The sequence below is a fragment of the Anticarsia gemmatalis genome, chromosome 9, assembly GCF_050436995.1.
Source record: "Anticarsia gemmatalis isolate Benzon Research Colony breed Stoneville strain chromosome 9, ilAntGemm2 primary, whole genome shotgun sequence".
Lineage (NCBI taxonomy): Eukaryota > Metazoa > Arthropoda > Insecta > Lepidoptera > Erebidae > Anticarsia > Anticarsia gemmatalis.
The window spans coordinates 13,767,531-13,792,679 of NC_134753.1; the positions used below are offsets into that span (position 1 = coordinate 13,767,531).

General features: G+C 35.9%; 2 protein-coding genes across 2 annotated transcripts in view; one reads left to right on the forward strand and one right to left on the reverse strand.

The window, feature by feature from the left end:
- Positions 1–195: 195 nt before the first annotated feature.
- On the reverse strand, positions 196–1,971 carry Trs23 (trafficking protein particle complex subunit 4-like protein Trs23). Its single transcript, XM_076118169.1, has 4 exons — positions 1,707–1,971; positions 1,511–1,602; positions 1,241–1,427; positions 196–491 (listed from the first exon to the last, which is right to left on the reverse strand). Exons 1-4 carry the CDS (start codon positions 1,879–1,881, stop codon positions 292–294), a joined length of 654 nt encoding a protein of 217 aa, XP_075974284.1. The 5' UTR covers positions 1,882–1,971; the 3' UTR covers positions 196–291.
- Positions 1,972–9,866: 7,895 nt separating this feature from the next.
- LOC142975380 (DNA-binding protein D-ETS-6-like) overlaps positions 9,867–25,149 on the forward strand; it is a 28,825-nt gene continuing 13,542 nt past the window's right edge. Inside the window, exons 1-3 of the mRNA XM_076118173.1 lie at positions 9,867–10,071; positions 14,151–14,293; positions 16,516–16,651. Coding sequence (XP_075974288.1) covers positions 9,999–10,071; positions 14,151–14,293; positions 16,516–16,651 — 352 coding nt within the window. The 5' untranslated portion in view covers positions 9,867–9,998. The remainder of the gene's footprint in view (positions 10,072–14,150; positions 14,294–16,515; positions 16,652–25,149) is intronic.

The window sequence follows — 25,149 nt, forward strand, 5'->3', positions numbered from 1 at the left end:
AAACGATCTATCTTGGATCGGCGACCTAGGATAACAGATAACTTGTGCTTCCACTTCAAGCTTCAGGTCGCCCGCGATTCATTTCATTTCATTCATTTCTATAACGCTCCTGTGTGCAATTTTGTCATGCGAGCTCAGAGTATGAATCATTTGCTGTGGATCCTAACTATTGACATTGTCAATAAATTCCTCTTCAACAGCAAAAATAAAGTACAAAATAATACATTTTAATATCAATAATTAATAATAATAATAACATTTACTTATCCATAGCTAACTCTATGTCCACAGCTATAAGTTGGCCGTGCCTGACTTCTCGACCAGTTCTAACAGTGTATGTAGTGAGGTGTCAAACAGTTCACATCTGATGGGCATCTCGAGGGAGTAGAAGGGGTTCTTGAGTGCATAGTCGGAGTATAACTCGTAGATCCGCTTTAGAACTACTTCGGAGCCTTGCATGTTGGGGTCTGTTACTATTATGAATTTTACACCTGGAAATTAATAAGGTTGGTTATACTACAGTGAAAGTAAGTATTTGGTAGCTTGAATAAATCTTTATACCATACAAAGTACTTGATTGAAACAGATTTAAGAATATGAAAGGTAATGTAACTTTTAGTATCAATAGATTAGAAAGTTAAGTCAGCCATTGTTTGTGATAACTTTACCATGTTATGTTAAAAGTAAGTACTGTGTTATTGTTACATAGGCATTTGCCATAATTTTCTTCATAGATAGACTTTATAGTAACACAGTCAGGTTACAATTTGATGAATATAAAATTGTATATAGCAAACACAAGGGTATGCAAGTATCCTACTTTTTTTCGGACACCCACAGGACAGGCTATGCCTAGTGTGGGGCCACTGATTAATTGTAAATTTATGTAAAGACTAGCTGACCCGCGCAGCTTTGCTCACGCTTTTTTTCTGCCTACAAAAACCTTTTCACAGTTACCAGGAGATCATAACTACTTGGTGTTGTTGTTTCCATGGTCTGTTCTTCCACCAGGTACAAACACGGTCGAGCGGGATAAAAAGTCCTCCTATGTCCATCTCCCAGATCTAAGCTTCCCCTCCACCAATCTTCAACCTAATCTGTTCAGCCGTTCTTGAGTTATAAATGGTGTAACTAACACCACTTTCTTTTATATATATAGAAGATATAAGGCAATAAACTGTTTTTTTATTTATTTATAGGTTAAAGAAAAATCTAATATTCAGAAAAATTCGACACTTACCAGTCAAAGTTTGAAAGCATGACAGTTTGAATGTGTCAGCTGTGAGTGATTCAATACCAGAGGACTTGGGCACAGGACTGAGCTGACTGGCCAGGGCAAACAGTGGGTAGAACATACTTGCTAGTACTATCTTCTCATTGGTCGTGGCTCGCGCTCGTCCAAACTTGAGACTTAGGGGATAGTTCTCCTGTAAACAAGAAATTTATGCATTGCAGTTATTGTGTGTCAGTAGAGGTTTCTGAGGTGACTAAGAGTATCTTTAGGGCTTACCTTGGCTTCTATAACTTCAAATATATCTCTGCCATCTTCAGTAGTCCGACCACTGACTGGAGAACCGTTTACAGATAGTAGGACATGCCCCACTAAAACACAATTAAAAAGTAATGTATAATACAGTTTTAAGGAAATATAACGATGTTTCGTGAAATAATAATGATAATGGAGACTCCAACCAGCCTTAATTTACCATTTATCCCATCTCTTTGTCCAAATGCGACGATAACTTTCTTATTTTCATACTGCAGCTTGATGTCAAGTGGAAATCCAAAGGTTTTCTCTGTCTCGACTCGTGGAATGTTGTGGTCGTAGTTAAATATCAACCCTCCAGACTTGCTGACAATATAGACACCGTAAATAACCATGGTTATTAGCTAAAATTTGAAATTAAATTAATTTCTAATGATCAATAACAAATCAGCAGTAGACACCCATCGCAACTGATCGGAAACTTGAATAAAATATTTTACGTCAAAAATAAATTGCAAAAATTATTATTAAGTAACATTCTTCAGGGAAATTTTATTTGGAAACAGTAAAAAAGGCTGATATTTTACTCGGTTGCTCATTTCTTTTTAAAAATAACTTAAGTTTTTTCATAAAATGTGTGAAACCAATCTACGCCTATCATTGTCCTGGTTCATGTTAATTTTATTATAAGTTTTTGAACGTTCACCATATGACATTATTGACGTAAGAATAGGTTTGTGTTGCCATATGCATGTACAAAATCTAATAATTATTTTAAATTATTTTCAGCAGAGCTATTAAAAAGAAAGGAGTTTAATGTATGTAATTCTATATTACGCGATTTGATTGACTACAGCGTTACAGTACTAGTCTATAGCTTTGGAGTAACTTCTGATAATTATCAGGCTAACCATTACAAGTTCGATTTTTGGGTTATCATGTCGGTTGACATTTCTCATTCTCAAGAGAACCCAATTTTTTAAATTGCTTTGTATGTTAATTTTATATCTCCAGGATAGAAAAAATAATAAGACTTTCTATCAGCCAATTCTAAGCATTTATTATAAACTGTGAAAATGTATTTTTCTTTTCTTCCTTAACCAACTAGTCATTAAAAAATATTATTGAGATTATGATAAGTAAACTATGGATTTAAATAGCAAGAGATATTAATGATTAATATATAATTGGTATTAGTGTATCAGTCGTGATATTTTACACACAGTGAGTCACTGCAATGTTTTGACTCTATCGCTCTGTTGTGTAGTGATATTATCTATTTGTCTGTTATCTCATGTGCTTGTATATACGAAATTAAGTGGTAACAGTCATCGCTCACATCTAGTTATCTAGAAAACATTAAAAGAGGCACGCAGCAGAAACATTGACTCATTGTTTTAATAAATTATAATCGAAATTATTTTATTTGGATTAATTTGTATTATTACCTATCTGTTCAATATCATAATTACAAGAGATATATTATCTTATAAATAAAGATATTTATGATATCTGAATTTCTACTGAAAAGGTGTTGTTTTTCCTTATTTGATTACAATTCATTTTAGTTGTGCAATAATTAGGACGGTCGCTAGTCGCCATTTGACGTCAGTCTTAAAACTGCAACTATTTACTACCATGATTTTTTTCCCACACAGATCATAAATTAACAGGTTCAAATGCTCCAAAGATTCTTATTTTTATTACGATTAGTTAGTAAAAAACCTTGCGACCGGAAATGTTTTATAAACCACCACTAATTACCTACCAACCACCAACTATTACTGAATTTTACGAGGCAAACCAAGTTTTCAACCTTCTTTTAAAGCCTTTATTTATTCATATTAGTCTGCAACATTGATACTAATCCATAAAATAATGCCTTAGCAATTAAGTGGTGTGCAAAATATTGATATAGGCAAGTACCTAGGTAAGTTATCCGCGTCTAAGGCTGTTATCATAGCGCTGTGAGGCTCTGTATAATGTCCATTCCTTATCAACTATACACGAAATTCACAGAAGAGGTCAAAGGGGCCTACACAGTCTACACACGTTTAAAAACTTTTCGCAAGTATTTTTTGGTAAATTTTCCCGGAATTTTTAAAAGCTGAGATACTGAATTATATGCAAATAGGATAACGAATTGATATCTCGAGCTAAAGCCGGCGCTTGATATGATAAATAATAGTACAAGATAAATATACCATATTGTCAAAGTTCTGCGAAAGCTATACTTTATTTACACACTATGATCAGCTTGTAACTGCGTGCTACCATATTTCAACCGTTCAATTTTACGTTTCTGTGTTAAATTTTATATTTAGTTCTTGACTACATTTACAAAGACGTAATTTTTCTAGCTAACTACTCTGCGAATCTTTATGATTTGGTGCACAATCTCCCATAAACCGTTATGCATTTCTGCAAAATGTTTGAGTATTTTGTTGCCTAGGTCGAGTTTCTACTGCTCCCTACCTATTATAAATTGCAACTGGATCTTTCAAAAGGTAGGCCAGTACTACTATCGCTATTTTAAAAAAGAAGTTGTTTTACGGAATGGCTATTTATTTGTATTTTTTTGTTGTATGTGCGCAAAGGTTAGGAAAACAAACCCCATCGCGAAACCAGGGAAAGAAAAATAAGATTGGACGCCCAGATCCCCCCTGAAACGAAGACTTCTGAACCAAAACCAAGCACCATATTTAAGTAACTACACGTGGTACCATAATATCATGAGTCACAAACATAAAAATAATTGGAATGATAGCAAAATCTCTAGGCCACTGGTCAAATCGACACCCACGACATGATCGATAGAGTGATAACACAGACATACTGTGACTCAGCTGTTATCATTTATCAGAGAGCACTGATAACACTCACTATGTTTCAAACAATTTACTATAAACGTAGTAAATTACTGGGCAGATATCGAACAGGTGTGCTAATTGCTGTAATGTTATCGATATTTTTGATAGCTTTGTGCATTCTTTTAAAGTTTTAAACGATAGCTGGACTTTGATACTCATTAGGTAGATTTCATCGTTAATTCGTTGCCACCGTGAGGGACTCAGGGACTAACCCCTCCCTCATTTCAGAATTATACTATTTTTCAGCTGTTTCAGCTATAGGACAGTGATGAAAATATTTAAATCTTTGAATAGCTTTATAACTTCTGCCGTTGACTTCCACCGTCTGAAAGAGTATTCGTGATCGTATAGTATTAGTGCACAGAATATAAAACGTCCAAAAACATAGTTAATTGTTTTACACGTGAACTTCAATGAGGCCGTCAAAGCTTTCACTGTGTGAAGATGCTTACTTATGCAGTGTTGAGCAAAAGCTTATCGCTGATTAGATATACATTTCGATAGACTTTGTAATCTTAGCGCGGGGCTGAGAAAAATCCTGTGACGTGTTTGAACCAAACTATCACCTGTGAAAAAGTATCACCTGGACCTACTTCAGATCTACCAATGTTATGTCACGTAACTCTCGTAATGTTCTTGTCGCAACATAATCTAGCTTATCTTTGTCGTGACGGAGCGCAAACGCCTCATCAGAGAGACTGACGTGAACCAATGCGCGGACACCGACGAGAGAGGATGTAGCTATTAGCAGAGTCATCAAAACAAATAATGTATGTGATCTTTGTAATATACGATCTTCAAATATCGGATGCCGTATTCTATTTAGTAACATAAGCTTCGCATCCTCTGTGATAATGTAAGTACGTAACAATTGTCATTTGATTGTATATTTTAGTGTCCATAAATATACCTACGTATATTTACGTACCTAACATCCCCAATGCGCTAAAACATTTCGAGAAGCGATGAAAAATACACAACCCTTATATGACCCGGTCAAATTAAGGTCTAATCCCCTAAATAGGTACCTACCCTTAATACCAAAAAAATCGTAATGATAATAATCAGGGTTAAATGTAGTGGTAGAGCCCACTAAACCGGTAAACCCAGTCTTCGAATTAAATTTTATGACGTCGGAATTTTCTTCACCCTGCTCTACATAAAAATAGCCTTTCAATTGGACTTGTTTGAATTTTTCACAGTTGTTAATAACTTTATTCAGTAAGTAAAAAAAACTGCATATAGTGGTATTTCATTTACATGAAAACTGCATGCAGAATGCATTTTCGCTGAATTTCATCGAGAGAGTCTCTCGGTACTTCCCCGACCCTATCAATTTAATTTGAAACATTTCTTTGCAAATAACTAAAATAATAGTTCAAATATCTAATCTTCAAGTGTTTGAGTAGAACATAATCAGATGATACACATAATCTGTGATTATTACTGTGATTAGATTGCAAGGTGAGTCAGTGGCGTGGAGCCCTGTCGAGCTTGTTTCTATGTTAGATGATAATGATGAGCAGCCACGAGCCACGAGCGAGTGTATGACACACGGCTCTTTATCAGACGTTATCCTTCGCTTATCAAATGTTTATAAACAATATGTGAATCATAACACCATGCTTATGACTGGATAGTTCCCACGACTACGATGCATAACCTTGCAGATTACAAGCTTTCTACCTGTATCGATAAAATGTAGATATTTGCCGAATCATGCCCGCAGGTGCATCGATACATCTACGTTGTAAATTTTACAGTTTTCTGTAAATAGCAGTCTATTTTTAGATTAGTAACTGATTATAATCGTTTGTTTAACTGTCGATCAAGTTTCAAACATGACTTAACGACTGGTATCTTAATTGACAACAACTAGGACCGACTATTTCTGTACCCTCGGAAACACGGACAACGGTCATCCTCCGTTGTTATACTAGTAAGCAGCCACCCATCAATGGAAAGTCCGCGATAAGGTCGCTTAACACTAAGATTTAGGGTAGCCGTATGCAAAAAAATAAATTAAATATGACAGGGGTATTTAGAAATTAGTGATACGTATATGCTTTTAAATAATAAAATACTACCCACTTATACTCATGTAGTCGTAATTTTATAACTAGCTTGAAACAGATGCTAAATTTTCAGCTCAATCAAGTACTTTGTGGTGATCTAGTTAACTTTGTAGCCTCTTAATTCAGCTATACGGCCGGTCGAAGTAAGCATCGCTGTAATGGACCATTATTGGTAAGTTTAAGTATAGGTACTGCAACTGTAACTGGCTGTTAAAATCATAGTTAAAATAGATGAAATTTCAAATTAGCAAGACTGCAAAGAGCAAAGCACTTACCCAAAGATGTGGCAGGTTCGAACACTTTTCCAATTTACACTAACTAATACATTTTTTCTTTTTTTTTAACCATTACAACCAGACCCGAAGCAATCATTTGTGGGTCGCACAAATAATTGTTTCGGTAGGAGATCGAACCCACGACCTGTCACGCAATGGTAGTGGCGTGGCGGCCTACACCACTGCGCCACGGAGGCGGTCAAAAACTAGTGGTTATTTAAGTTATTTGCTTCACGTCCATGAAATTAGTCTTAAAAACATGTTAGGAAAAATACAGTGAAGGTATTTATTTTTTCTAAGTAAGTGACGTTGTGCACGATTACCCTCTATTTATTCGTAATTTTCTTATGTGATACTTTGTCTACCCTCTGTTTGCACGCGATCTTCCCGTGTCGTGTACGCCTACCGTCCCGTGGGGTGATAAGAGTTTTATTTGAACAAAGACAAGTAAAACCTAATTAAAGTTATAGTATATAGCGGAATACTTCTTTACTATAGTATAAAGGAACTTCTCCGTAGTGATTTGGTTAGTTTTTCTATGATAGTACCGTAAAGCTATATTAACTGTTTCGCTAACTTTCGTCTATAGGGAAAACCTCAAGCATTCGCGTTATGTTCCATATCGCTTGTTATTGGTGTTGAACTGTGGATGACAGCCGGAACTAATGACTTGGTGAACCACGTGAATTGACTTCTGGACAAGACGAGACACTCTTCTTAGAGAATATTTCCTATTACGATGAACTACGGAACAAGGGATCTATGGAATATGGCATTAATATTTTATTGTAGGTAAGTACTTAGATATTATTGATTGCTTGTAGTCGCGGTCGGTAGTGTATCTGTCTCTTTTCCGCTGTATTTCCGGGTTCGATTCCCAGCCCCGACAAAATGCTCTTTTTTAATTTATATTAGGTTATTCTCAATAGTAGTCCAGAGATTGGTAACGTGCCAGCTACATGGACTGAAGTTGTAAACGCCACGAAGGCAGTCTCATGAGAAATTCATTCATTAAAACTATAAAAATCATTTTAAAAAAATACACAAGACTTAGATTTTTCATATTATACATTATGTTCATGCATAAAATCACCCGTTGTTCTTCAGTCATAATAATCATACGCATTTCGGCTCAATCCACATTATGAAGGTATCTATCCACACTATCTTTTCTATCGACTTACAAAATACTTTCTACATTTCTTTTGAATCTATTTATAACCTTTATCATGTCCAAAATTAAAAACAATTACAAACGGTGATAGTCATGCATTTATTTTCGTAAGTATAGATACGCGTATAATTGCCGCGTACTCCAGAGTAATGATACATACAATATATGACTCATACTTGTCAATTATCTGTCTGATTCATTATATGTATTTAAAGAAAATATATCTATTGATAACTTTTTAATTGATCTATTTTTGTAGTGATAAGCTCTTCTCATAGCAGATGTAGAGATTTTTCTGTTTACGATAAATTTCGCGACTTGTACACATCTCATATATAAAATTTCCATATCACAATGTTAGTTACCGTACTTCTCTGAAACGGCTTGACCGATTCTTATGAAACTTTGTGAGCATATTGAGTAGGTCTGAAAATCGGCCACCATCTATTTTTCATAGCCTTAAGTGACACTATTTTTTTTGTTAATATGGCAATGGCTATGGCAACGTTTGCCGGTCAGCTAGTAATATTATAATGCAACAGGTCTTAACGTTACGTAGGGTTAACAAATAAAGTATCCTAACCTTTAATTTTCAATCGCGTGTAAGACTAGTTGCATTATAATATTATGAGATTTTTCTTTTCTTAATGTTATTATGCACAATTCAGTAAGACTTTTGCAGATCGCTTACAGATCTTTTTCTCATGAATCAGACAAAAGTGCAACTCGATCGAAGTGTAAGGTACGTTCAGAATTTTCACAGCGCGTAAGATTCGTTGCGTATTGTTGTAAATAAAAAACTCATATACTTTTTTTCTATGTCTTTGCATAGAGTTAAAAAAATGAGCGTTAATTAGAAAAAGACTGATTACAATAATTATATAATTGTGAATGTAACTAAAAAAATCATAGATCTTGTTTTATTTTTAATAGTTAAATAGTAACAGAATATTAACTAAGATTCGGGAGAAATTATCTGAAATAGTAAGTGAAAGTATTTACATTATTAGTCAGATATGGCAAGTTAATCTCAATTCAATAAATAAGTAGATAGAGCACAGTTGCCTAGCGACATCTAGCTTACTGAAACGGCAACAGAGTGCAGTGACCTACTGACCCGACACTTGACCTCACGGTTGTCTTTCACTAGTTTATTAAGAGGGAATTTTTCTATTGATATTATTTTTAAAACGAGGCGCCCATAGCCAGTTGCGCTCGCCGGCCGGCAAACGATCTGTGGGTGAAGCAACCGTTGGCGCGGTCATTCCATAGATGGGTGACCCCATAGTGGTATTTGAACTGGGCGTCTCCGTGCTTCGGAGGGCACGTAAAAAGTCGGTCCCGGTTGTTATCGATTAAGATAACAATCGTTAAGCCACGTCAAAGGCCTTCGGGCGGCTTGAACAACTTTGACACTAGGTTGACCACTAACCATACGATAAGAAAGAAAGATTTTTAAAACACTGTAAGACAATGATAATGCTGAAAATGATAATTATAAGTAAACGCTATAAGTAAAAGTATTTTATTTGATTATTCATTTAATTTCAAAATGTCTATTATAAAAAAGTTGTGAATTTATTTATTTTATATTATATCTGATAGAGCCTGTCTGAAAACTAGCGGCAATTGTCACGCAAATTATTCCGAACTGTCTGAACGAGATTACGTTCACATCTGTAAGCCCATACTTACTTAATCCGTATCTCTGACTCAATCAATATACCCACGTAACTCCAAGGCCCAAGACTCAACATTTTTTATTAATAATTAATTGATCGAATTATGTCCTTACTTTACCGCCTAGTAATCGACTTTGAAAATAAAAAAAACAAATGCAAATGACATAATATAAACCTAGGTCACAGTGGTGTCACAAGGGAGTGGTGCAGAACGAGGCGGCGGTGGCGGCCGGCGCGGGTGCAGGCCGCGCGCAGCTTCCCAGAAAGCGTTTTCCTCGTCACAGCGATCTGCGCGCGCGCTGACGAATCGCATACGTCACGTCGATGACGCGCTGTCGCCAATAAGTATAAAAACGTGCGAGTGAGCGCTGCCCGTCCCCTAGTAGCTAGCCGTCCTCCTCGCAAGGTGTACACCCTGGCGCCCCGTCATGCCTGCATGGAGTCTGCGCTGCCCACGCCGCCGGCAGACTCCGACCCCGAGGACTCCGGCGATGACTCCGTGCCAGCCGGTAACTCCTCACTCCTCATATGTTCACGTCGTCGTGCAGTGTTGCATCTGTGTCAGTGTTGTGATCCGTGTGTGTTTTACAAGTTTATGTGTTTCGCGGTATTTGTGCGATAAAGGATAATATGTAAGGATTTGGACGACCTGTCTATTTGGTCCTTGTAGGTGTACAACTGTATGTATACGAATGAGGAAACATTTTTTTATGACAATGCACTTTGTATAACTTGCATGATATGAGACTTTTGAAAAATAATTTGGTACTTTAGCTGTATCTGTTTAAAATTTCGATAAGTATCGTTGTATAAGAGGAGTTAATTTCTGTTATAAATAAGTTAGGTTAAGTGACAAAAATGCATAGAGCCTTCTTACAGAATCATTTAAATCATCTACCCCTGAAATACATCCACAAACAAATAATTACATAGGAAGATCGAAACCATTACTTTACAATTTTTTTAACAGTCATCATTAGATCAATCAGATCAATATGCATTTTTAAATACTTTTGATGCTTTACAATTTTAACACTATTTTCTACGATTAAAAATATCAGTTAAACCCAATTATAAAATCGTAATAAATATGGCCTAGAGTCTGTGGTTTATTATGACTTTTCTAACAATAAAGGTATTAATGTATTGATCGCTAACTAATAAAAAAGCATCTAGAATCTATCCTAGACAATCTCAGAAATGAAATGAGGTTTCACTCTACTTAATATAGAGGAGTACTTCCTCTCCTACTTATATTTATTTGCTTTAATCACAATAATATAAAATATAATATTTAATGTGGACAAATATTTCGGATTAAATTCGGACGGCACTGTATCGTTTAGGCCTAACATCAAGGTAGCAGAACTGATAGACAGATTCCTTCCCTGTGATTTCAACAGCCATTTTTTTAAAATTAAATTACATTTAATTGACTTGTCACTATGCTATCTTTTAGTATATAATTAAAGGTCATGTAGAGAAATGCTAGGTTTTCAACTATGAATTAAGTATGGCCTTAAAAATAGAGCACATTAGATTTTTAATAAATTAAATGATTTGTTTTGGTGAAACACATTACAATAAAAACGCTTTTTATTTTATTTACTGTGTAAAAAGGTGGAGCGTAGAGAGAGTCGACTTTTCTTATTAACGCGAATAATTATATAATTTAAAATCACAGAATTATTTCGAATAATCTCTACAATTGTTTAAATATTGGGATATAAACTAAATCATGAAACTAAAATGTAATATAATAATGGCCGATAAATTGAGAAGAGGGAACGATTGTTCTAAGTAAAATCAAAATTAATAAAATACATATTATAAGGGAAATTTAAATAACGCCTATAGGTAGGTAATGAAATACGAGTGTATAGGAAAAATACGTGTATATTTAGGCCATTTAATAGGTAGTACATACGTTGGTAAGCGTTATGATTTAATGAATCAAATCAAACAAATTTACTTAAGTTCAAAATAATTAGATATATTAGCGAAAATTCGTGAAATTAGCAATTTCAGATTTCAAATATCATGTTTGAGTTGCATTCATTTTTAATTTTCTTCAATCTGTCAAACTTTTGTTTAAAATCATTGATGTTTTCACACATTACATGGGGGTAACAAGCCAAGCGTTTATGGAAACTCATTATTTAGAATTTTGTTATAAAAATTGGAAAATCTTAGAAAACTACAACAGCAACCCAGCTATTGTTTGCAATCATCCGTAGATTTAAAAAAAAGTTTATAGAAATGAATACTTTCTTTTTGTTGGCTAAGATTCTAATTTATAAGTCTATCTTCTCTTGGTTTCTATAAATTCGGGATAAATGTAACTAACTTTTTCTGTTCGCCATAATCAGTATTACCTTTGTAAGTAGTATACGCGACTGACCTGCTTTTACATGATATTTTCAGGCTTGTGTTAGCTAAACTCTTATATTATTATAAGAATTTTCATTATGGTTCAGTTTTTTTTCAGGAATAATGTAAAAAAAATCATTACGTATACAATAATATACTTAGTTTCAGATACGATTAGAAATTCACATTCCTCGGATTCGATATACATAGATCTTATTTATTACATAGAACTCTTATCATTCAAAGATAATTCTGGTTGGGCGACAATAAGGAATTATAATTGGGTTTCATTACTTCATTCCAAAATTCTAAGGTAAAATACATGCTCGCGAATATATCTGCAATTTATATTATTTATAATTATGTTTTCCGCATATTACTATATAGAGCTATCAAGAAAATGGGTTTATATATAGGTATCGCTAGGATAAATTAATTAATTTTGAAATCCCGGCGGATTATTTCATCTGAAACCCGAGTCGATCATAGTGTTCATATTAGGGTTTTCCCAATTGGAAAACCTACCGTTACACGGAATACAGCTTCATGGATAAAATCGACGTTTTAAAAATCAATACATCTCTGTTTACACCTTTGGGTATAACAGGGATAAAGTTACAAAATAGTCTAAAATACTAGTTCTTTCTCCAAGTCACCGGTGACTAAAAAGTGTTTATTTCCAATATAGTTAGATTAGTCACAAAGCTACCAGGAACGGTTAAATATAAATGCTTTAAAAAGTAATGAGTAATGCTAATAACAACAGCTGCCACTAACCTGAGCTTTGTACGTAATCTTACGCGCTTCGCTTCACATTTCTCATGAAATAATTGAGGGAAAACCAATACCGCTTTATCAAATGATAGTTTGTAATAGATAAACTACCGCTTTTGTACCTACCCCAGAAACCGGGCGTGATCATATTATGTAAAATCATTTAATAATATTATCACAAAGATGCTAAATATGTATGAAAATAGTGGTGCCACTTTTCAACCGTTTTTGGGTAAACCCGATTTGCGGAATTTCCGCCTTAATACCCAAATTTCCAGAGGCATTGCTCAGAATTGCTTTTCAGTTTTAAGAACTGGTAATTTTCTGTGAAAGTATGAATAAGGTAATGAAGGCACTAGCTAGGAAGTACCTTTTACTTAATCATTGTTCTAAGGAGTTTATTTTCAGTAGAATAGTAAGCAGGCTACCTAATGTCTGTCAGTCTTGGCTAGTAGACGCAGGCACGGAGGTACATAGGTCGTACAATAAACAGTGGCTAATTAAATGTACAATTAGGCCTATGCTTATAATTCTAAATTGAATTAGCCACATTACTAACTATTCGCATGTCGTTTTTAAAAAAACGACTTTCGCACTTAAAGCTAGTGTTTCGGAAACAAAATAACTCTTAATAAAAAAATGTAGAAAACTGAACTGTATCTTAGCTCGATATCCTAAGATAGGTTATTGAAAAGCTGTAAAACTGTTTCTCGTTACTAAGACTAGGATAATGATCGTTAAGTGTATCTCGTAGTTACCAGCTATTGTAAAGTTGTCTGTTTAGCCGCTCGTAAACGCGTCGTTATGATAGGAACAGATACAATTAGCGCGCGATTGCAACCTCAAACTGCACTGTATTGTTTACACGCAGTTAAGTAGGAACAGATTACCAGCTTATTACGTAACAGATGCTGAACATAATGTCTTATTACAGTAGCGAAGCTCTTCACGTCTTTTTAGAGTTCCGTACCCATAGGGTAAAACGGAACCCTTTACCATTATCATTACTCCGCTGTCTGTCCGTCCATCTGTCCGTCTGTCACCAAGCTGTATCTCATAAAATAGCTATGAAGCTGAAATTTTCGCAAATAAATTCAAATTATGTATTTCCGTTGCTGCTGTAAAACAAATACCAAGAAATTTAAAATTAAAGATCTTTGACAGTCGTTAACAGTAGACAAAAGCTTGAAAGTTTGACAATCAGTCTTACAAAAGGGTATCGTGTTATAACACAGGTAACGGGCTTGTGGAGGCGGTCGTTTCATGTAAAATGCTGATATTCAGCTGCATCCGGTGAGACTGGAAGCTGATTCCAACATCGTTCGGAAGAAGGGCTAGGCCGATATTTGATCGTTGTATTCCGTGTTAAAAAAAAAAACAAAGTAACTATTATAGTTTACAATATTGTAGCGTATGTGTTAATTGACACTTATATTACGTTTAGATCCTGAGAAATGGTCGCGCTCGGACGTGTTGCGGTGCGCGCGCTGGGTGTCCCGCACGTTCAGCGTGCGAGCGCCGCGCCGCCACCTGCTGCCTGACACCGGCAAGGCGCTGCTGGCTCTCACACAGGATAACTGGACTCAGGTAACAACATCATGCTGATTCTTGTCTTGCTATCCCACTGCTGGGTACAGCTGGTATTCGCGTATGAGAAGGTCCAGTCAGCTCCAAAAGTAGCTGATCATATTCAATCTTTTGAAACCCTATATACTGTAGTGTGCACATTATTCCATGGAAAAAACATTTGTCATTGATTGAAATGTTTAATTCTAACTCATTCTACTTGATTTTGTTGTGCAATAATGTGCACACTTCAGTATATAGGGTTTCAAAAGATTGAGTCTGATCAGCTACTTTTGGAGCTGACTATACAATATACATATGTGCAAGTTTGGGATCCGGCATTTGGCTACGGTGCCTTATCTACTGAGATGTGCTATGCAGCTATGCTACGAGGATGTAATGTAACAGCTATGCTATGAAACCATGTGACCATTTCCACCAATACTAAGGTCTGTAGCGGTGCGAAAAAGATGTGTTATGGAGATGCGCATTCGGAAAGTAACACATAGCTACACCACTCGTGACTATCTATAGCAATCGTGGAAAGTCAATTAGCTATCTAAAAGGTTCTCTGTTAGAATCCTGCTACCATGATGCCCGCTGTCTTCGTGACCTGTATCATTAATATGTTACTATTATCTTATCAGGTCTATTGAAAACTGGACAAAAACCGACTGACTCATTGATATTTGGTAGTCATCTATAAGTTCGAAGGTCACTGGTCCAGTTGGTAAAATCTCTTACGATTCGTCGTGACTACGAACATTTCTTATTATTTTAGTATGATGTGCTGAAGACTATTTATTAAGCAAGAAGGCTATTTAACTCTTTAAAAATAGACCGTTTAGGTGACGCCTACACAGTGGCGTAGCTACCTTGGGTGGCACCCGGTGCGGAAGTTGGTGGTGTCACCCCATGGAAAGTGAAACAAATGAGAAATGTTGCGACTGAGACGTCAAAGATCGCGAGTATGGGACGGGGAATCCCTCACGACAGCGTCAAGATCTTTTGCGGATCTCCGAAATATACATAGAGCTGAGATACGAGTAGTGCTAGTGGAAGAATCCCCGAAAAAGAAATTATTGTGCTAGCGATTTTTTTTGTTTGCATGCTTATTCAAACTTAGAAATGGCCTAGGAGAGAGACCGGGGGGTGTCACCCCAAAACAGGTGACACCCGGTGCGGGCCGCCCCCACCGCCCCCCCTTTGCTACGCCACTGCGCCTACAGTTTTAAATCTACTAGAGTAGTAGAGAGTATTAATTATTTCTTATTCTTCATTTGCACCCATGAAAAAAACTATGTTAGTACTTAATAATACCAGTATTTATTCATTATTCGTAAACAAAAATTCATTATGAAGTTTCATGGACGATGTCAAGAGCCCAGACAAGTGAAGGAGAAAAAATTGTGAGACTAACGCTAGTCTAACAAGAAAGAGACCGAGTGAGGGGGTCAAACACCCTAAGATCTTGACAAATAATAACAAAATTCACGCATACTTCTGTCTAGATAACGAACTATTAATTGATAAGAGATTATAATATTTATTTTCTAGTGTTTATGTATTTCTGTATATCATATTTGTGTAAGATGGCAGTAGAACTCGAGTGTGGTCAGGTGACCGCGTGTTTGCGCTGGGGTTACGTGCCGTGACTAACGCTCACCTAAACACGCTCAAATTGATAAATTAGCGTATTTCCCCACAAACGAAATAAATCTCTTGGATTCAGTATTTTGTCTGAAATAACTGTAGATTAATAGAATTGCATTGAAAGCAGATCGATTTCAAATGAATTTATACGTTTTCCTTACATTTTTGTCAGTCGTCATTACCCGGCAGCTGAAACATTTCCTTTAAGAAGAAAATATAGAAGAAAATAATTAGGTACGTTGCCGCGTTGCTATAATCAATCTATGTATTATTGATATGTTGCTTATCTAAGGTAATATGAGTGTGTATGAATTTCAGTTTGGAAAATATGGAGGAATCGAAACATTACAAAAGCCACAAAACTAACCCTGATCTTCCTTCCTTATCCTTGTCTTCGGAACAGAAGAAGAGGAATTAAAATTTTTTTCACTATAATAATATCTAAAAAGAAGCAACTATATTTTTTTTAGTTCTTTGGCTCTAAGTTTCTATACTTTAAAGATCTTGTACTCAGTATATAAGTTCCCTAGTGTTAAACAGCTACCAATATCCTGAAACCCTGAATAATGTTGATATAACATTCTGCATAGATATGCGACGGCAACGAGCAGTCGGCGCGTATCTACCACGCGTACGTGCGGCACGCGCACGCGGGCGCGACCGGCGCTCCGCCCCCCGAGCCGCTGCCGGAGCACCAGGCCACCACCAGCGCCGCACCGGACTACAGTCAGTATTACACACTTACTTACCACTTTTAAATGTCCGTATTTAAGCGAAATGGAACCACATGCCCAATTTTACTTTTTAGCGGAGTACTGTAAAAAAAGTGGTCTAAAACCTTAAACTAAAAAGAACCACACGAATTTCGCCTCGGAAATAGCGTATACAAAAAGCAGAACAGAATCAACTGCCACTGATATTTAGAACTGTACGTGTTTTTGTAAAACCTTTGGTAAGTTAAAGTTGCGTATTTTCTGTGTGGTTCCTTTTTTGCATAAATACGGACAAATCTATACTAATATTATAAAGCTGAAGAGTTTGTTTGTTTGTTTGAACGCGCTAATCTCAGGAACTTCTGGTCCGATTTGAAAAATTCTTTCCGTGTTAGATAGTCCATTTATCGAGGAAGGTTATAGGCTATATATCATCACGCTCCTACCAATAGGAGCAGAACACCAGTGAAAAATGTTACAAAAACGGGGAAAATTTTTAACTTATGTAACGCAAGCGAAGTTGCGCGGGTCAGCTAGTTACATTTAATTGGAATCCGTCCCCAACCCGCACTTGCCCAGGCTGGACACAAGGCCTAACTCCTTCCTCATTCGGGAGACCCTTGCTCACCACTGGGACAGATATGGGCAAAAAAAATGGGACATTGTGGTATTAAACGCAACACTAGCGAGCCCGTCGTCCACAGACGACAGCTGTTCTTCAGTTAATCTCCAAAATCAGTTCCAGTTCTACCTGTATTAAGAACTGGTTGCTTAAGATTAACAGATTTAATAGTCATATTATTTATCAAGCTTTATGAAATAACTCACCCGGACTTTGGGAGCGTGGATTTAAGACTTACCCCACGCCTTTTCCACGTGATTTTCCTTTCAACCCGTCTTCAGTAGTGGTAATGCTGAAACAAGGATCATAGAAGTCTTATAGGAATACCACAGTTTTCCTTATCATTTTGAATGCTGTATTTTTTAAATAAATGACCAGAACCTATGTGACGATTCGACGAATCGTAATTATTTCTGCACTTATTTGCATACAGACTGACTTAATAGTTATTTTCAAATGTTTACAAACACGTTTTATTCGATTATTCTCATTATAATAATAAGCGTTAGCTTCGAAATAGCTTCTGAGGAAACATTACATCTTATTCGTTAGTGACTCAATATGCAAAAAAGTGATCTAGCCAATTTAAACGCCTGATCATTGCCAATCAATTTGTGTTTCCAAGCATATATAATAATATTTATTTAACACGAACATTTTTTTTCGTAATCATGAGAACAAAGAATAATTATTAAATAGTAACTAAACTAGAAATCTTTAATAACAATGCCATCTATCGGCGAATAGTGTAGTGTAAAACAGAAAGCGCGCCAAAAAACTTTATGAATGGACGATGAATGAGTCACCCGCGATGGCCGCGGCGCGAGTTTCATTCATCTCTCACGGTTACTGACTCACGAGCGATTCACGGAAAATAAACTTTGAACTGTAACCAGTGGACCGTTAATAGTTTACTGTTTAATTAATAATAGAAATAATTATGACATTATTATTATAAGCTGTGGAATTATAGTATTATTTAGTCATTTATGTTCTAAGGCTTGGGTGCATTTTGTGTGATAGTTCACCTGTTTGTAGGGTCAGTGTACGGTTAACTATGCGCCTGCCAAGAATGTGTTCTGCGTATTGCGCTCAATTTTTACTTTTTTGGTCGTCTGCCCTTAGCTTGTTTTGTTTTGAATTGATAAAAAAATAGGTTGAATATCCTCCATAATTCGATATCTTTTAGTTAATGCGAAATTCTTTTGACGATATTTTGTTGAGCTTTCGTTTGAGCAATAACATACTTCCAAGGGATTACGTTAATCTAATAGTCTTAATAGTCTTAAATGGCAGATTTATTTATTTCGGCTCTCCCTTGGTCCCAAGGGACTTCAGAAACGACGCAATCCGCCCCAAAGCTGCTGATATCTTAATAGATCTTTAGCGTAATGATGACCGGACACTTGAGTTATCTTTCGAGGGTCATGGTAGTTACCGAAGATTCTGATTATACTACACATTTGAAGATAGGGTTATATCAAATTGTGTTTTTATTCTAAGTCATTTCGTTAGCTCTTCGATGTGTAATGGACAGGGAATCCAAAGAATGAACTTAATGTTTTGATGTATTCATAAACTCGCACTAAATTTTGTCACGTTTGTGTGTTTGCCAAACATTTTTTTAACACATTCTTTGCGTGACTATGGCATGTCACATTTTGCCTCTTGCTTTTTTTATTGTTTGTGGATCAAAATGTTTGAATACATTGTCTAAAATTGGAACGGAAATTATTTTATATGACCGAAAATATCATCTGGTTATAAATTTATTCTAGCAATTAAAGCTTTAACTGTAATGAGATATGAAATTTCGTGGAAATTCGTCCGGATGATATTGTATGTGGAGCAATAATACCGAGATTCCCGCCAAGATGTCGCGCATAGTTGGCGCGCTTCCGAACGTTCCGTTACTCAGGAGTGATTCACGTGTTGATTGATATTCGAACACATTTTGATGTCAACGCGTTTTCCTTCACCCGATGTCATTAAGATGTTATGTCAATTATTTAGTAGAGTTGAAGGTCGTTCGGCAGATAAAATCGAATGACCACAGTAAAAACCTGACTGCGTTGTTTGAGTATCAGATTCTAAACATGGTGTTTTATTACAAATCTTCAGTTTGTCGAGTGTTAAAATTTTCTATTTTGCACCTACCTAGGCAAATGTACCAAAGCAAGTAAAAATCCAGTACTTTTATTACCTATTCACTATCAAATACTCTCACGTTTTATAAGTAGTGGTTAACATAAGCTTTAAAAATGCATAAATTGTAGTAATTGAGAATTTGTGTTTAATTTCCCTACTCATGGGCGTAGATTTTATATTATCTTTACCCTATTAACCTTAAAGGAAGGTGTTCAATAGCCGTGGCCGGTGCCTTTATAATTATTCTGTCAGAATTACAATATAAATGGCACGCCTGCATATTGCAGCGACTCGTATGAATAGGAGGAAAACATGCGCAACAAATAAAACGCATCTGTGTGCTTTTAACAAGTGAATAGTTGCAACAATATTATGTTTAAATTCGATGACTAAACTACAAACTAACTTTCTCTGATTGAGAAATATTTTTCTTACGAGCCGGATCAATGGCGACCTGCGAAATGTTGACCTCGTATCTTATAATCTGATGAATGAAACGTAGGTACCTAGTATGATAAATGAGTAATGTTCTTACACAAGATGTGCTACTAATGTACTAACATTATAGTAACTAGGTACGGAAGTGATTCAATATTTACTCGGAACTGTGATTCAGTGTTCCGGATTGATTCACCTCACTATCATCTTAAACTTGTGAATGAATTAAAGTCTTGTGTAGTGAGTAATAGTGTTTATTTTCGTTTGGCGCCGCGCACGTGGTTACGACGTTGTTGGAATGAGTAAACGTTGGCGCCTGCGCTCGCGCCGCGTCGTGGGAGAGCTGGTACAACTAACAACTATGTGTCATTTTTGGCAATCTTGTTCTTTAGATCTATCAAGCGAAACGAAGCTATTCTGGTAGTATAAATAGTCACACATCACGGAATAGAAAGAAGATGTCATTAATTAACAGCTTAAACCTGCTAGTGCCTAGTGCAAAATGTAGAGCTAAAAAAATATAGCTGTACGACTCTCCTCGCTAGTTCGCTCCTTGGTGATAGGTCCGAAGTTACAAAAATATATTCTATAGTTAATTTTCTTATGTTTCTTAATACGCAATAACATAGTATATTTCTTAATTTAAAACAACGTTGTTAAGATCAACCGAGCTTGAACATTAATTCGCTCCTCATAACTCACGAACGTTCAGAAACCAAAACAAAAAGCTCACATCACCCACTTAATTTAATGCCATTTGCAAATTAAAATAAATAAAGTGAAACATGTGTCGTTCGACTTTTAAACGTCTTTTTAAAAAGCATCTTGTTTTTTTTTTATGTTTCAAAACGCAAGACTGACATAATTGTCAAAGTTAAGAGTTCTTAATTTATTGAGGGAGCCTCATTGGCCGCTGCTTTTTTGTTTATATTTTAAAAACAAAACTTAAGACGCTTTGAAAATTATTAGTCACAGTTGGAGATATCAAATAAATATTCAATACGGGATCACAAAAAGTACGACTAATGACGGTACATATAAATAGGCATGCTTCTAGACTATCAATATCCTGTTCCTAACTGGGAGGTTCTTGCTACTACTACTGTTACTATATTAGAGAAATTAAAAATAATACAATAACTATTCTTTCCAGTCAGGATTTAAACTGCGATTTCTATCCTATTCTATCCTAGGACTTACTACAGACTATAGCTTCAGTCCTCTTCAACCGCGAGAAAAGATTTTCCCGAAAAAGAAACCTAAATCGGTTCAGCAGTTCTGGCGTGAATGAGTAACAAACAAACATACAACATAACAAATGTTATAAAGAGTTGAGACGTCTGACATAAATTGTCGAAGGAATGAGTATATTTCGCAGTCAGCCTCCATTGGTCGGCCACACATTGCGGTCACACCCACCGACCATCGACCACCGCACACGTAACGTAATGTCAGTAAATTATACGTTTTTTATAACGTGTGTAATGTTCTTATTAGCGAAGTACAAGGTTGATTAGGTCACCTTGTGGCTCCTAGAATTGTTTTGTTCAATTTTGTTTGAGTCTTTAAGGTCGTAGCAAGGCTAGACCTTTATCTACATGTCGTAGGATTTACATAATTAAATGAACCTTTTGTAATGGAAGTCTCGCCTACCAGCTTCCACGCTGGTAAGAGGAGGACAAAAACACCACTTGCTTCAATTCCAAAAAAAAACTTCTATTGTTATATTCACATCAATACATCTGTAAAGTATCATAACACTTTTCCTGAAATTGAAAATAAAACTTTAGCGATTACTAAAAAAATTCGGTTGCGACATGTTTTCATGATAACATTCTTCGAAATGTGCATAATAATAGTATTCATAAAGAAATAATGAATTGCCGTGCCACCCTACACGTGATATAATCTACCATGAAAGCCATTATAGAGCCTACAATCCCGCATGTTATTCTTCAAAGAGATGCCGAACTTGCTGATATTTAATCGATACATTCTATATCGCTGCAGGCTGCTAACTCTCTGGGCTTTCCCGGAATACACACAGGAAACCACAATCTAAATAAGTATAGTTTTTAAATATAATTAAACGACCTTTCGGAAACAAGATTTTTCTTTTGAGGACGCCGCTGTTTATGATTGTTATTTATCTAACTTTGAGCCTGATCACAACGTACAGTGATTAAGAGTGTTTCAGAAAGATAACTTATTTATCAAAACTTAAGTAAATAGGTTTTGATTTTCTTAAGTTCTTGATTTATTTATACAAACCACACGACTACCGAACAGTTTGATCTACAAATTAGCAGTGTCCTACATTTTCCTTACATCCAACTCTTTCCGTGACGGAAAATATAGAAAAAAATCACGCACGCGGGTGATGGCTACCTATTCCCATTACATCATTGTTTCACGTTTTCAAAATTAAATAACTTGATTAAAAAGTTATCTGCCACGCACATCTCAATTAGGTTTTTGAGAAACCACATCTAAATATAGCATGTAAGTAATAACTGAGACCATTTGTGTGAATATGTTCCAAGAACTAGCGTCGCGGCTAGACGGCGCCACGGTACATAATAGTATAACAACATTAGCAACTGACAAACACGGCCAGAGGTTAACGAGACGTACGAGAATATCAGCCTCAAGATCAACCAATAGGAGCATAGATATTATTTCGTCTATTTTTCCTACTCTGGCAACTTTGGTTGCAACAAATATGGCTACCAATTTTGGCGGGGTTTTTACTAACACGATTATGACTTTATGAGTATGCCGCTTTAAATTATCTACCTAGGCATTTTATAGTTTTAATACTGAAATGTAATCTATTTAATGTAAGAATCTCTCTCTCTCTCTTCCATGCTATGAGTCCCATATGGTAGTGGGGTCAGCCTTCCTGGTCTTTCTCCTCCACTTCGCTCTGTCCTGGACATCGTCTATTTAATGTAAGAATAATCATCTATTTTGTCAGGCAAGATCACTCAGACCAAAAGTTGATAGCATATGATCACAGGATTTTGTAATTATATGTAATCTCCATAGTATAGCTGCGACTGTAGATTATTACATATATATATCTGGGAAAACTACATATAAAAATGGTTTCATGATCGATTGTAAAGTCTAATTTTAGCTATTTTAATAACGTAACAAACCTTTGTAAAATATAAGCATTAACCGTGATTATAAATAGCTCTCTGTTTGTTGTTAGTCACAAGTTTTGGCATTTTGTATTATAATTAAAGCAGTAAAACCGCAAAGCAGAGTGAATGCAGTGCGATAATATGCCAAACACATAGTTTGTAGGAAGTGCGCGCGGCGGGACACACGTAATGACGCAAGCTGACCACAAACTCATTGTTTTATTTTATCGGCATGCATTATCGAGGGGTTTTCCAACATTTCCAAACAGTTAAATAATGATTACCTATAATGATTATTAGGTAAATAGGTGCGTATAACATTAGGTCGTTCTATAAAATCTACTTGCTAACTAACTGCCTCTAGCTTCTATATCTTTGGTCTAAACTAGTCTAAAGTAATTCAACGAGAACCTCGTTTTGTCTTTAACACAATTCGATCTGAAATCTGCTTGAAGTCGCAGTACGAACATGAAGGTAGTTCAAATTATACATACCTACCTCTTACCTTTTTATCCTGATCTGAGTATGTGTGAATATTAACAATAATACCTAAGTACGATTAATGGATATGAATAAGGCAAGGGAAGTTTGTTAGGGTCGTAGCAAGTGGCGTTCTCTGGTCTCTACCTACCCAAAAATACGTGATTTTATAAATGTATATACGTTGTATAGGCGCTTCTAAACGGGCCATATTTTCCTGCAATATGTGGCTGCAACATAGTGGCCGGACATATTGCGAGCAACTCCAGCCATACTACGCAATATTGCAGCAATGTCTCAGACATATAGCCACATATTTTTGATATTGCAGCGAATGGCCGATATTGTTTTGATAGGTTGCCGGACGATCGCTGAGCTACCGATTTTACTGCAATGTTGCCCGGCCAGCTTTATTGTTGTTTCAGTCGCTCACTCTTGTTATGATATAGTGCATCCTTTTCTACGCGATTTATATTTATTTTATCATTTAATTCAATTTTTTATCAAGCATTAATTCTTGACATAAATTGTCTAATGTTTTACGCCTATTGGCGTAAGGTCGAATCCACTGTCTCTGCTTTTTCCTTTTTGATTTTTCTCGTAAAACGATATAGGCTGCTGCGACGAGTGTCGCAGAAGCCTATATACCTACATGGAAGATTTCGTCGCCTATTTAAGTAAGGTCGAATCCACTGTCTCTGCTTTTGCCTTTTTGATTTTTCTTGTAAAACAATATAGGCTGCTGCGACGAGTGTGATTTCGTCAGCCATTATTGCCGGTTTGTGTGGCCCGTTTAGGAGTCTGCATCATGCTCCATACTATTGACAGACATATTGCAACACATGGCTCGGCCATAGATTGCTCGGCCATCGTTGCAATAAAATATTTTTGTGATGGCCGAGCAATAAGTAGCCAATAGTGCAGCCACATATTGCAGGAAAATATGGCCCGTTTAGAAGCGCCTTAAGGCACAAAAAAAGGACCGGTGTAAATAATATGATTTTTTTTATCGTTTTGGTAGTTGCACAGAATCCTCTCGATCTTTAGCGTGAAAATCAGAAAATAACATGCTAAATGTTACATTTGTTAGGTATCATAACTTAGAAACGTTGGCGCCATTGTCAAATTAAATTATTTTTATGTGTTCTTTGTGCAACATCCTTAATGGTCAGTCGATGCCACTGCAAAAGGTCAAAGCGAATATTTAATGTGTTTATTTTGATATTTTTCAACTCTTTGGAACCTTGTTGCTTACCTACAGTTGAAAACTAAGATTTATAATGTTATTTAAATATGTACATATAGGTACTCAGCTATATGTTTTACCTTAACGTAGTCTTTACATAAAGCCGAATCAAATTAAATGATGGTAAACGTTTTTTCATGACACATCTTACTGGCTACTAATGAACAAAACGAAGTTTTGAGTATAATCTAGATACTAGATACAAATACCAGAACTGCCTATTGTTTTATTTACTTAAGTTTACCGCCAATATAACGAATTTCAATACTCAGCATCAAATATTTCAAGTACTTAATCTCTGAACTCCACATATAATCTCTTAAACACTTTATGAATATTTTTAATAAAGAGCCTAAACATTTAAAATGAATCACAGTACGCAAATCTTGTCATAACTCGCGGTAGGGGTAGCTGCGGGGTGCGTATTA

Coding starts and splice junctions, on each gene's coding strand:
- Trs23 (XM_076118169.1), bottom strand. CDS start 1,881: ATGGTTATTTACGGTGTCTATATTGTCAGCAAGTCTGGAGGGTTGATA. Junction 1,428..1,510: donor TTGAAGTTATAGAAGCCAAG/GTAAGCCCTAAA, acceptor TCTTGTTTACAG/GAGAACTATCCCCTAAGTCT. Junction 492..1,240: donor ATGCTTTCAAACTTTGACTG/GTAAGTGTCGAA, acceptor ATTAATTTCCAG/GTGTAAAATTCATAATAGTA.